Source organism: Spermophilus citellus, assembly GCF_964194105.1.
Source record: "Spermophilus citellus genome assembly, chromosome: 18".
NCBI classification, from domain to species: Eukaryota; Metazoa; Chordata; class Mammalia; order Rodentia; family Sciuridae; genus Spermophilus; species Spermophilus citellus.
Window position 1 is genome coordinate 58017972 of NC_138200.1, and position 13876 is coordinate 58031847.

General features: G+C 42.1%; 1 protein-coding gene across 2 annotated transcripts in view; it reads right to left on the minus strand.

The window, feature by feature from the left end:
* RFWD3 (ring finger and WD repeat domain 3) overlaps nucleotides 1-13595 on the minus strand; it is a 41470-nt gene extending 27875 nt beyond the window's left edge. For both annotated transcript variants that reach the window (XM_081274207.1, XM_081274206.1), the window contains exons 1-2: nucleotides 13474-13595; nucleotides 5690-6365 (exon numbers count right to left, since the gene is read on the minus strand). In XM_081274207.1, coding sequence (XP_081130333.1) covers nucleotides 5690-6363 — 674 coding nt within the window. In that variant the 5' untranslated portion in view covers nucleotides 6364-6365; nucleotides 13474-13595. The remainder of the gene's footprint in view (nucleotides 1-5689; nucleotides 6366-13473) is intronic.
* Nucleotides 13596-13876: the final 281 nt, after the last annotated feature.

Consider the following 13876-nt stretch of genomic DNA (forward strand, 5'->3'; position numbering starts at 1 on the left):
GGTAGAGCACTCACCTAGCATGCATGGGGCACTGGGTTCAATCCTCAGCACCACATAAAAATAAAACAAAGGTATTATGTCCACCTACAACTAAAAAAAAAAAAGACAGGATCTTGTTAATTGCCCGAGGTGGTCTCTAACTTGCCAGACTCTCAAGTAGGTGGGATCACAGTATGTGTAACTATCCCTGGCATGCTTTTAATTATTACTAATTAAATCTCTATACTTGTTTTGTTCTACTCAGATCCCCCCCCCCACCAAGAGCATTGGTAGCTTATATCTTTCTAATTATTTGACATTTTCACCTAAGTAATTTAATTTCTTGACATAAAAATGTTCACAGTATTCCTTCATAATACTGTTCTCTTTCATAAAATTGGTAATATCCTCTAGTCCAATACCAATTTTAATATTTTCTTTTGTGGTACAGATTGAACCCAGGGGAACTCCACCACTGAACTACAGCCCCAACTCTTTCCATTTTTTGAGATAGGATCTCATTAAGTTGCTGAGGCTGGTCTCAAACTTGCAATTCTTTTGCTTTAGCCTCCTGAGTAGCCAGGATTACAGGCATGCGCCCCTTTGCTGGACCCTGAGTCTTCTCTATTTAGTTTTTTTGTTACTATTCTTTTCTTTTTAAATATTTATTTAGTTTTAAGTGGACACTATATCTTTATTTTACATTTATGTGGTGCTGAAGATCAAACCCAGTGCCTCATGCGTGCTAGGTGAGCACTCTACCACTGAGGCACAATCCCAGCCCCCCATTCTTTTTTTAAAAAATACTTTTATTTATTTTATTGTGGTGCTGAGGATTTAACAGTGTCTCACATGGTCTAGGCAAGCGCTCTACTACTGAGCTACAACCTTAGCCCCCTCTATTTAGTTTTTGTTCAATCTAGCTAGAAACCTGTCCATTTTGCCAATGTCTTACAAGGGCTAGGGATGTATGTCAGTGGCAGAGTGTGTGCTATTATTAGCAAATACAAGGCCCTGGGTTCAATTCTCAAACTTTTGGATTGGTTCACTTTCTCTCTTTTTTCTCTATTTCATATATTGCCTTTTGTGGGGCAGTGGTGGTACTGAAGCGTTCTACCCCTGAGCTACATCCCCAGCTCTTTTTATTTTTTGAGACAAGGTCTCACTACGTTGTTGAGTCTGGCATGGAATTTATAATCCTCCTGCCTCAGCCTCCCAAACCACAGGATTATAGGAACATACCACCATGTACAGATAGGTTTTTATTATGTTGTTCAAGTCTTCTACCTTCCTTGTTAATTTTCTAATTGTTTGACCCATATTTTAAAGTATCAGCTGGTATGGTGACATATGCCTGTAATATTGCAGGTTTAAGGCCAGCCTTAGCAACTTAGAGGCTCTGAACAACTTAGCAAGACCCTTTCTTAAAATAAAGAAGTAGGGACTAAGGTTGTGAGGGTACTGGGTTCAATCCTCAGCATCACATAAAAATTAATAAGTAAAATAAAGGTAATGTGTCCATCTACAGCTAAAAAAATTTTTTAAAAAATAAATTAAAAAAGTAAAAGGACTGAGAGCTCAATGTTAGAGCACTTGCCTAGCACATGTAAGGCACTAGGTTCAATCCTCAGCACCACATAAAAATGACAAACAAAACAAAAACAAAGGTATCCTGTCTATAATGGCTAATTTGAACTCTCAACTTGATTAGATTAAGAAATGCCAAGGATTAAGATTATGGGTGTGTCTAGGAATGACTGGCATGAGGGATAGCCAACTGAGATGGAGACCCTCCATAAGCGTGGGTAGCACCAACCAAAAGGATGATGGCTTGGATGGAATAAAAGTTGGAAGAAGAAAGAAGCAGCAGCAGATGTAAGGTCAATTCTTCTTGAATGGGTTCTTGGTTACTGCTGCAATTGTCTGAAGATATAATTTTTCCTTCCTCATTCTTCCAAAGAGGACTCTGACAGTGATTCTCCAGAAGGCTTAGGTTTCAGACTAGGGTAGCACCATGGATTCCTCTTGTTCTGGGGCTTCAGCCTCTTAAATTGTGCAGCTACTGGTTCTCCCAGCTCTCCAGTCTACAGACAGCCATTGTGGACTATCCAGTTTCTGATCACATAAGCCAATCTAATAAGTCCCCTTTTTATAATTATATTTCCGTTAATTCTGTTCCTCTAGAGAACCCTAATACATTGTCCATCTACAACAACAACAAAAGTAAAAGGACTAAAGATGTAGCTAAGTGGTAGAGAACCCCTGGGTTCAATTCCCAATACCAAAACAAAACAAATCGAAAGGAAACAAAACAAAAACAGCAGCAGGAGCAAAAAGTGAAGTATTCATGTCTAGTATACGGCCTAATTCTCCCTTTAATTGTCAACTTTTCCTTCATGTACTTTAGGGCTCTTTTGTTAGGTGTAGGCAGGTTTATAATTCTTATACCTTCTAGATGTATTGGTACTTTCGTCATTATAAAAATGCTTTCTTAAACTCATAACCATTTTTTGTCTTAAAACTTATTTTACTGGGCTGGGTTTGTGGCTCAGTGGTAAAGAGCTTGCCTAGCATGTGACACAGTGGGTTCGATTCTCAACACCGCATATAAATAAATGAATAAAGATCTGTCAACATCTTAAAAAAAGAAAAGCCTATTTTATTTTGTATTAGTACGCCAATCCCAGCTCCCTTTTGGTTACTGTTTGTATGGTACATTGTCGGGGAGGCTACTAGGGATTGAACTCAGGGGGCACTTGACCACTGAGCCACATCCCCAGACCTATTTTGTAATTTATTTAGAGACAGGGTCTCACTGAGTTCTCAGTGCATCACTGTTGCGAGGCTGGTGATCCTTCTGCCTTAGCCTCCTAAACTGCTGGGATTACAGGCATGTGCTACTGAGCCCAGCCTCTACAGTGGTTTTATTTCTCTCTGTAAAATGGTATCTGGTTTATAACGTCACCCTCTTATGAGCTCAATATCACAAGTCAGTTGCCTGACCAAAAACAATCAATTCTAGAGTCCCTCCAACCAGACTGAGTGTATAAACAAGCAAAGCTGAGAACTATTGCAAGAGGCCACTTTGCAGTCAGTCAGTTTCTGGGAACACTACTCCTAATTCTTAACTGTGAAAGGGTAGCCCACGTCTTCAAACTGCACACTACAAGGTCCCATTACCTATGACACAAATGTATGAATTTTTTTTTTTTAAATGGTGCTGGGGCCGGGTACAGTGATGCATGCCTGTAATCCCAGTGGCTCAGAAGGCTGATAAGAGGATTATGAGTTCAAAATCAGCCTCAGCAAAAAAAAAAAAAAAAAAAAGAGGTGCTAATCAACTCAGTGAGACCCTCTCTCTAAATAAAATACAAAATAGAGCTGGGAATGTGGCTCAGTAGTCAAGTGCTCCTGAGTTCAATCTCTGGTACCCCCCCCCCCCGCAAAAAAAAAAAAAAAGGAAAAGAAAGAAAGAAATTCTAACTTACGGTGCTGGGGATTGAACCCAGGGCCTTGTATATGCAAGGCAAGCACTCTACCAACTGAGCTATATCCCTAGCCCACGAAATCTTACTCTGGCCTTTATAGTCTGAGAAATGACAGGTTAATAATGATATTAATGCATATTTGCAACTCAAGATCAGAGCCACAGCAACAGCAAGCTCTGAGACAACAATTAGCAGGATCCATGGTAAAAAGATGCAAGAACTGGGGATGTACTCAGTGGCAGAGTGCTTACCTAGCCTATGTTGAGTTCTGGGTTAGTACTTCTAAACACGTATTAAAAGGGTGGGAGGAAACTTGGACATGGTGCAGTGGTTAAGTGCCCTGAGTTCAATCCCAGTACGTCCTCCCACCAAAAAAGATTCTGAATCAAGAACCAGAAGGCAATAGTCAAATTTTAGAGTCACCCCAGGCAAATCACAAGTTATTCCACTGGCTCTCTAGATGACCTAGCTTCTGCACTTTAATATTATCTCAATATTTCCATAGCGTTAGAAAACAAGTCAAATCAAAGGCCCACTACATTAACCCTTTTGTGCTATAACTACGAGACCCTGAATACTGTACTCTCTCAGGGTCCAAATTTGTTTCACATACAAAATGAAGAAGTTAAATTCAATCTCTAAACATTATGAAAATATTCAGAGGTCAGATGTGAAAAAGGGCATTTTAAATAAAACCACAAGGCATAGAAAATGTTATTCTTCATCTTATCAAGTCTTTTAAGGCTTGACAGCTAAGCCCTTATTAAAGAGGCAAGACCAAACCAAAGACTATGGACAAAAATTATTTGGGGACTGGGACTATAGCTCAGAAGTAGAGCACATGATTAGAATACACAAGGCTCTGGGGTGAATCCCCAGCACACAGACACCCCAATAAATTATTTTCAACTCTGCAACACATTTTCAAGTGAGGCAACCTGAAATGTCTCCCAATTACTTAGATAGGCTGTGAATTAATTCAAATCCACTTTTTTTTTTTGAGAGAGAATTTTTTAATATTTATTTTTCAGTTTTTGGCAGACACAACACCTTTATTTTATTTTATGTGGTGCTGAGGATCGAACCCGGCGCCCCACACATGCCAGGCGAGCACGTTACTGCTTGAGCCACATCCCCAGCCCCTCAAATCCACTCTTTACAAGCCTTTTTAAAAATACCTATAAGTAGAGTAACCAGTGAACAATGGATCTTGGTTGAGTGGAGTAGACTTGCAAATCAGGAATTTTTTTTTTGCATATAAGACACAAAAGATCTAAGAGCTAACTTTGGGCTCTTGTAGCTCAGAGGTAGTATGTGCTCAGCATGTACAAAGCCCTGGGTTCGATCCCCAATATCATATTAAAAAATAAAAACAAATCAGGCATAGTGGCACATGCCTGTTTTCTCAGTGACTCAGAGGCTGAGGCAAGAGGATTGAAAGTTCATGGATAGCTGCAGCAACTTAGCAAGACCCTGTCTCAAAATAAAAAATAAAGGGACTGGAGCTATAGCTCAGTGGCAGAGTGCTTGCCTCGCACATATGAGGCACTGGGTTTGATTGTCAGCACCACATAAAAATAAACAAAATAAAGCCATGCTTTATTTTGTTTGTCCATCTACAACTAAAAATAAATAAATAAAAATTAGGAAAAAAATTAAAATTAAAAAAAAAAAAACAAAAACAAAAACAAACAGGGACTGGGGTTGTGGCTCAGCGGTAGAGCGCTCTCCTAGCACATGCGTGGTCCTAGGTTCAATCCTCAGCACCACATAAAAATAAATAAAACAAAGGTATTGTGTCCAACTACAACTAAAAAACAAATATTAAAAAGGGGGGGGGGATGAGAATGGGGATGTAGCTCAGTGGTTAAATGCCTCTGTTCAATCTATAGTGCCAAAAACTAAAAAATTAAAACAACCACCACTGCCACCAACAAAAAACCACCACCGCCACCATCAAAAAACCACCACCAACAACAAAAAAGCACACTTCCATAGAAACTATTACTAAAACAAACTGGCCCCTAGTTTTCAAAGCGTACCTGTGTGACTTATTCCTTCAATTACTTAGTGAAGCAAAACGAGACATTTTTATTTCTACCTGACTTATGAGGAAGTAAGGGTTCAAAACAGTTATCCTTAGCAGCATTTGGGGTATGGCCAGAGCCCGAGTTTCATAATTCTAGTATGGCACTGACCATAGGACTTATACATAAATTTACCTGGCATTGTCGGTCCTCTGAGACCCTGAAGCTCTTGCCCTCCGAGAAGTGGACCCCCTCCTCCTCCTCGCTCTCACTGGCCCCACACTTTGGTCTGAAGGTGGAGGTCTCAGGAATTCCAGCATTCCATGAAGTCTCTGCAGCCCACTGATGAAGCTGTTCATTGAATCCAAGGAAGCTGCTTGGAGAGTATGGTTAGCACCAGATCCCTGTCTATGCTCTTCTGAAGCCCCAGGATTAATGTTCTCCACATTATCTTCTGAGAGCTCCACTTCCTCAGTCAGGTCAATGGATATGTGTGGAAGAGGGTGGAGCAGGGGTAGTACCCCTTGGCTGCTGACTTCTTCAGCAGGAGCAGGCTGGGGGATGGGTGGTCCCCCATGGCTGTTGACTCCTTCAACAGGAACAGGCTGGAGAAGGGATGGTCTTTCTTGGCTGTTGACTCCTTCAACAGGAACAGGCTGGAGAAGGGATGGTCTTTCTTGGCTGCTGACTCCTTCAGCAGGAACAGGATGGAGCAGGGGTGGTCTTTCTTGACTGCTGACTCCTTCAACAGGAACAGGTTGAAGGAGGGGTGGTCTCCCTTGGCTGCTAACCACTTCAGTGGGAGCAAGCTGTTCTGTAGCATGATCTAACTGCACCTGAAGATCATAGTCCATTGATTCTTGAGCCATCACTGGGGAAATGTATTAGTAAAATAGATAAAACATGTTATATAGCTGATATAATCATTAACTAGTCTTTCAGAATTTTTGTTTAAGATAATTTATAGCAAAACTGACACTTAAATGGGACTGGGGTTGTGGCTCAGTGGTAGAGTGCTTGCCTAGCATGTGTGAGGCACTGGGTTTGATTCTCAGCACCACATATAAATAAAGGTCCATCAACAACTAAATTTAAAAAAAAAAAAAAAAAGGACACTTTTAAGATCTAAGAAGTCAAAAGGGTTTTGGTAATCAACATTTTCCCCATAAGGAACACATACACACACAGCCAGTTGTGGTGGTGCACACTTATAATCCCAGCTACTCAAGAAGCTTAGGCAGAAGATCACAAGTTCAAGGTCAGCCTGGGAAACTAAGCCAAGACCCTATCTCAAAATAAAAAGGGTTGGGGATGTAGCTCAATGGTGGTAGGGCACTGTTGGGTTCAAACCTCAGTACTGAAAGTTTGTGTGTGGGTGAGGTGGGGGACAGCACTTATAACCAGCTTTATAGGTTGCCCTTTAAAACATAAAATCCTGGGCTGGGGTTGTGGCTCAGAAGTAGAGCGCTTGCCTAGCATGCATGAGGCACTGGATTCGATCCTCAGCACCACATAAAAATAAAATAAAGGTATTTTGTCCACCTACAACTAAAAAGTAAATATTTAAAAAATAAAACATAAAAATCCTGTGACTATAGTAATATGCCAAAATAGATCTATAAAACAAGGGGACCACACTATCTTCCAGAAACCCTGCAGTTCTTTGTCTTACCCGTAATGTGGACATTTACAAAACACAAATGCACATGATACTATATATAATTTTAGCAGGCAATATTCACCTTCTGTAGCATCAAGTTATAAAGGGCACAACAGGATATTTTTTGTGTCTGTGTGTGATTGACCTCAGGACCTCATATACGCTAAAGCATGTGCTGTACAACTGAGCTACACCCCCAGCCCTGAGAACATTTCTATACTTGCAAAATTAACTCAGTTATTACCTCAATATAGAAATTAACCCAATTTCTCCAAAAAGGTCACACAATCTTTATTTTTTATTTATGCTTCCAGTCTCTAATTCTATTACATTTTCCCATTCAGCAGGTATTTACTAAGCACCTATTATACAGTCAGCTACCCCACAGGCAAAGACAAGTAAGACCATGTATTACAAAATTTACATTCTATTGAGTTGCATCCCATACTGTCTTCTCTTTAAAAAAAGAAATAAGGGGGCTGGGGTTGTGGCTCAGCAGTAGAGTGCTCGCCTAGCACATGTGAGGCCTGGGTTCAAGCCTCATATAAATAAATAAAATAAATAAAAATAAAGCTACTGTGACCAACCACAACCAAAAAATAAATCAAAAAAAGAAACAAGAAATTACAGACTAACATTTGATCTGAGGAGTGGAGGGGGAGAAGGGAGTATCACTTTAAATATGAATGTGAGGAAAAGTGTGTAAAACAGTGAAAATTGAACCAAGGCATAAAGGATGAAAAGGTGGTGGCACACAACTGTAATCCCAGGGGCTCAGGAGGCTAAGGCATGAGGATGCCAAGTTCAAAGCCAGCCTCAGCAACTAAGCAAGACCTGTCTCAAACAAACAAACAAACAAACAAACAAACAAAAAAGGGCTGAGGATACGGCTCAGCAGTTAAGCACTCCTGGCACAAAACAAAACAAACAAACAAAAAAAAACCTCACCAAAATACAAAACAACAATCTGACCATATGAACAATCAAAAGAAGAATTTTCACAAGGAAATGAGTGCACAGGTTCTTGACAAGTGTGGGTTTGACTCACAGCATTGGGTTCAATCCTCAGCACCACATAAAAATAAATAAAGGTACTTTGTCCATCTACAACTTAAAAAGGGGGGGCGGGGAACAGTGTAATGAACTCAATGAGGAAAATAAAACAGGGATTTAGTGGATGGGCAAGATACCATCATGGAGGTCTCATGATCTTGGTAAGGAGTTTCTTCCATTAGGAATGGACAACAGGAAAGCAAGAGTGCAAGCCAGGTGACCAGTTTGAAGCAACCGTGAAGCTGACATTAGACATGGAGATGTGGGCAAGAGTGGAAGCAGTGGAGGTGAAAAGTTACCCACTTTAGCTTTAAGAATCTTAACAAACCATGCATAGTAGGTACATGTCAGTAATCCCAGAAACTTTTGAGGCTGAGAAAGAAGGGTAGAAAGTTCAAAGTCAACCTGGCAATTCACAAAGACCAGATGCTCAGGTGCTCAAGATAAAAAAAAAAAAAAAAAAAAAAAAAAAGGATGCGGATGTAGCTTAGTGGTAAATCACCCCTGGTTTTAAACTTCAGTCCCACAAAAAAACAAAAATAAGCAACCTTCATAGTCTTGGGGTTTCTGTTCATTTTTGGTGCTGGGGCTAGAACCCAGGGCCACATGTGTTCCAGGCAAGCACTATACCACTTAGCTACAGAGCCAGCCCAGTCAGGGCTTAGCAGAAGTAGATTAAACCATCTCAGAAGGAAAAGAAACACAGAAGAGGGTCAACACTAAAACCACAGGACAATACTTAGGAAAGGAAAACAACAAGACTTTACGGGCCCATGTGGTGTTTTGCAAGAATATTTCAAGGAAGGAAAAGTCAAGATGTCAAGTGAAGCCAGCGCTGTGGTGCACACCTGTAATTCCAGGGACTCAGGAGGCTGAGGCAGGAAGATCACAAGTTCAAAGCCAGCCTGGGCAACTTAATGAGACCTGCAGCAACTTAATAGAGATTCTCTCAAAACAAAAACTAAAAAGGACTGGAATGTAGCTCAGTGGTTAAAGCGCCTTAGTTCAATCCTCAGTACCAAAAAAAAAAAAAAAAAAAGGAAAAGTGTCAAGTGAGCCAGGTATAGTGGCTGAGTTGCTTATGCCTCGTTAAATTGCTGAGGCTGGCTTTGAACTCACGATCCTCTAGCCTCTGCCTCCTGAGTCGCTGGGATTACAGGCTTGCACCACCAAGCCCGGCTTTCTCCCCATCTTTCTTCATTTTTTGGTACCTGGGATTGAACCCAGGGGTTCACTGAGCCACATCCCCGACCTTTTAAAATATTATATTAGAGACAGTGTCTTCATGAGTTGCTTAGGGCTTCCCTAAACGATCCTGCTGCCTTAGCCTCCTGGGATTACAGATGTGTGCCATTGTTCCTGGCTTCCCTAGCTTCTTTCTCCTACACAGTATTCTGGCTTATACAGAATTTGTGCTCTAAGGCAGAAGATTAGGGAATTATTCTCTGAAGAAAACAAGCCCAAGGGAGAATAAAAAAGACTATAGATTGATAGTTGTGAATCTCCCAAGAAAATGGTTGGGTCTATACCATCCATTAAGTGGATGTTAGGTAAATACTAGCATTAAAAGCCCTTCAGTTGATAAGGTCCAGCTACTCATACATAGTTTTCAGCTTTCCAGGGGTCTTTCCTCAAAAATGAAAAATAGCCAAGGATCAGCTGGCATTTGAGGAAAATCCCCAACATGACAGAAAAGACCAAACCAGGCAAACAGAAAAAACTGAAGAAATAAGACAATGCAACAGTTAAAAAAACCAAAACCAAAAAAGATGCGAACCAAACTAGTCAAAATCCTTAAAATTTTACCGGTATAAGATGAGCTGGGATTGTAGCTCAGTGGTAGAGTGCTTGCCTAGCATGTGTGAAGACTGGGTTCAATCCTCAGCACCACATAAAAATTTTAAAAAAGGTATTGTTTCATCTACAACTTAAAAAAAAAAAAAAAAAAAAAAAAAAAGATGGATAGAGACACATGCCTGAAATCCCAGCAACTTGGGAGGTCTAGGCAAGAGAATCACAAGTTAGGGAACAGTCTAGCAATTCAGTGAGAACCTCAGCAACCTAGTAAGACCCTGTTCCAAAATAAAAAAAATGACTGGAGATACTATTCAGTGGTAAAGTGTGCCTGTGTGCAATCATCAGTAACCCCTCTGCCCCCCCCCCAAAAAACAAACAAAATATATAATAGAAAGATTTGAAAATAGGACCAAGGAACTCTTCCACAAAGTAGAATAAAGACAGTCAAATAAGAATAAAATCATGGGGCTGGGGTTGTGGCTCAGCGGTAGAGCACTCACATACATGTGAGGCCCTGGGTTCGATCCTCAGCACTACATAAAAATAAACAAACAAATAAAATATAGGCATTCTGTTCATCTACAACTAAAAAAAAAATTAAAAAACATGCAAAATCATGGTATTATCTGGATTTATAAATATATGATAGTAGCATAAAATATAACAACACTAGATTCCGGGAAAGGGTGCAGGGCTTCAACTATGGAATGATATTTCTCTTAAAAAAGTTGAAAGTAAGCCAGGTCCAATGGTGCACACCTGCAATCCCAGCTGCTTGGGAGGCTCAGACAGGAGGATTATGAGTTCAAAGCCAGCCTCAGCAATGGTGAGGTGCTAAGCAACTCAGTGAGGCCTGTCTCTAAATAAAATAAAATACAAAATAGGGCTGGGATGTGGCTCAGTGGTCAAGTGGCCCCGAATTCAACCCCAGGTACACACCTACCCCCCAAAAGTTGAAAGCCATTATATCAGAAGGTGAAGATTCTTTAGATCTGAGTAACACATTTGCAGGTCTTATTGTTCTTTATACTTTTCAGCATATATACAAAAAAATGAAATGTCCTCCCAGCATACACCTAGAGAGCAATTAGTTCTGATTATCACAAGAAGGTACCGAGCAGAATCCATGTCTGATTGATCAGTGTATTCTCCAAAGCATCAAGTTCATAGCAGGTACTAAATACCTAATGAATGTATCCTCTACACCTAAAAACAAATTTGAAAGAAGACCAAATTTAAAACACAACTAAGTGGGGCTGGGGATGTGGCTCAAGCGGTAGCTCGCTAGCCTGGCATGTGCAGGGTGCTGGTGTTCTATCCTCAGCACCACATAAAAATAAAATACAGATGTTGTGTCCACCGAAAACTAAAAAATAAATATTGAAAAAAAAATTCTCTCTTAAAAAAAACATATAACTAAGTACACATCAGGTGCTAAATATACTTTATTGATAAACTTACTATATGCCATCAGTAAAACCTCTGTAAAGACATAGCTCTACAGGAGAACCCACCAAAGAATGCTAAATAAACTTTAACCACCCCCTGCAAACACAGGGCTCTTCACTACTCCTTGGAAACAATACCAAACTACAACCTTCTATGTGTTTCTAGGATATGATATCCTCTCAAGAGTTAGGTCTCAAAGGTCTCAGAGCAGAAGGTCCAAACTACTTCTAAGAATACCCCAGAGGCATTTAAACATATGGGCTTCCTGAAGACAAATGGCAGGAATGGGGCTAAAGGGCCAGAATCTAGGGGAGTTACACGCCTAAAAGTCACTACTCAAAGGTGACTAATAAGATAAAATAAAAAATTAAGCTGGGGGATGTGGGGATATTGGGGGGAGGGGATAATCAGCGACCAGGGAGGCTGAGGCAGGAGGAGCAAAAGTTCAAAGTCAGCTGGGCAATTGAGTCCCTATCTCAAAGTAAAAACAGGGATGTCGCTTAGTGGTATAACACCCCTGGATGCCCTCCCTGTAACTGCAAAAGAAAAAAGAAGAAGAAGAAGAAGAACAAGAAAAAAAAAAAAGGCCGGGTGCCATAGTGTGCGCCTGTAATCTCAGAGACTCCAGAGATGGTAAAGTAGGAGGATCTCCAGTTCCAGGACAGCCTCAGCAACTTAAGATTCTGTCTCAAAAAATGAAAAAGGGGGCTGGGGATGTGGCTCAAGCGGTAGCGCGCTCGCCTGGCATGCGTGCGGCCCGGGTTCGATCCTCAGCACCACATACCAACAAAGATGTTGTGTCCGCTGAGAACTAAAAAAAAATAAAAAAAATATAAAAAAAAAAAAAATGAAAAGGGTTGGTACGTTATAGCCCAGTGGTAAATCGCCCCGGCTTAAATCTCTAGTACCCCAATAAAAATAATAACAATTAAAAACTTAAGTTCTTCACACTGGTCATATTTCAATTATTCAAAAGCAGCACGTGGCAAGTGCCTATCTTCATGGACTACAGAGATAGAATGCTTTCTTCTGCAGAAAGTTCCACGGAACAGCACAGTTCTGAAGCAAAGCAGCAATGGGGGGGGGGGCTGGGGGGGTGCCCGTGTCGCTAGCGGCTAAGTCTTTGATCTTAGCAAGGCCACACCCAAGCTATTTTCTTTCCCCCAAGCCCCACTCTCCCCCAGGGCGTTTTTGCGCAAGTTCTGCGAACGCTCTCCCCAGCTCTCAATAGCTATTTTTTGTGCCAGGAAAACGTCTGCCACCTTATTAAACTTTGGAACTCAGGTTTCCAGGTCCCCAACCTGGAAGCCAGTCCTGGGTTCAAATCCTTGCTCTCACTCACTAGCTGGGAGACCTGTGGGTTCCTAACCTCTCTGTTCCACCTGTTCACCCGCGAGAGCGAGATAATAAAGGTATTTACGTCACAGCGTGGCTGAGAAAATAAAAATTAAGCTCCTCTGTTCACTTCGCGATGCATACAACTGGCGCTCCATTATTAGCAGACCAAGGCTCAGCGGCCGGGTGCGGCGGCCTGCGCCTGCGATACCAGAGACTCAGGAGGCTGAAGCAGGAGGGAGGATCGCGAGTTCGAGGCCAGCCGCGGCAATCCCTGGACTCAAAATTCAAAGAAAAACGGGGGAAGGTTAAGAAAATACCTCTGGGCTAGGAATCCCTCAGTTCGAGCGCCAGGACTGGAAAGGGGAAAAAACAAAACAAAAAAAAACAAAGTCCGCGACTCGGCCCGTGGGGGAGCTGCAAGACCTCCGCCTCCCGTCGGCGGCGAGCCCTGCCGCGCGGAACTCAGCTCCTCGCGCGACCGCTCGGCTTCCCGCTTTCCCTACCCCCCACGGATGCAGGCGACCCCTCGGCCCGCGCGTGGGGCCGCCCGAGGTCGCGAGCCTCCTCCAGCCGAGTTCCAAACCCGCCTTATGGGGCGTCTCTGGGTCCCGCGACCACATCGGGGCGAATTATCCCGAAGTTAGAGGCCCAAGGCATGGTGAAAAACAAATACCATCCTCACCTGATGCCGGAACGACGCGGTCCGGCCCCCGAGACCGCGACTTTCCCAGTCGTTACCTCAGCAGAACTACCTACGCTCCCGCACCAACCACCGCTTGCCGAGCAGCTCAAGCGCCCGGCGTGCTCCTATTGGACAGCAGCCCCAGGCAGCAACCAATACTCTCTCTCCTTCTTCCATTGGTCTCCGCTAGTTGAAACAGCGGTGCTCTCATTGGCTGGTACTTTGCATACTTACTAGGCGGGACCACGCGTGAAGACGCCTCATACAATTGGTAGAAATCTTCGTCCATCATCTCGCGCGCAGCCTCCAAAGAGTGGAGTGGAAGTGTGGTTTTTACCGCTCTTTATTTGAACTTTCTGGCGGGAGAAAGTTATGAGGCAAAGATTCCTCAGTCCATTTTGGA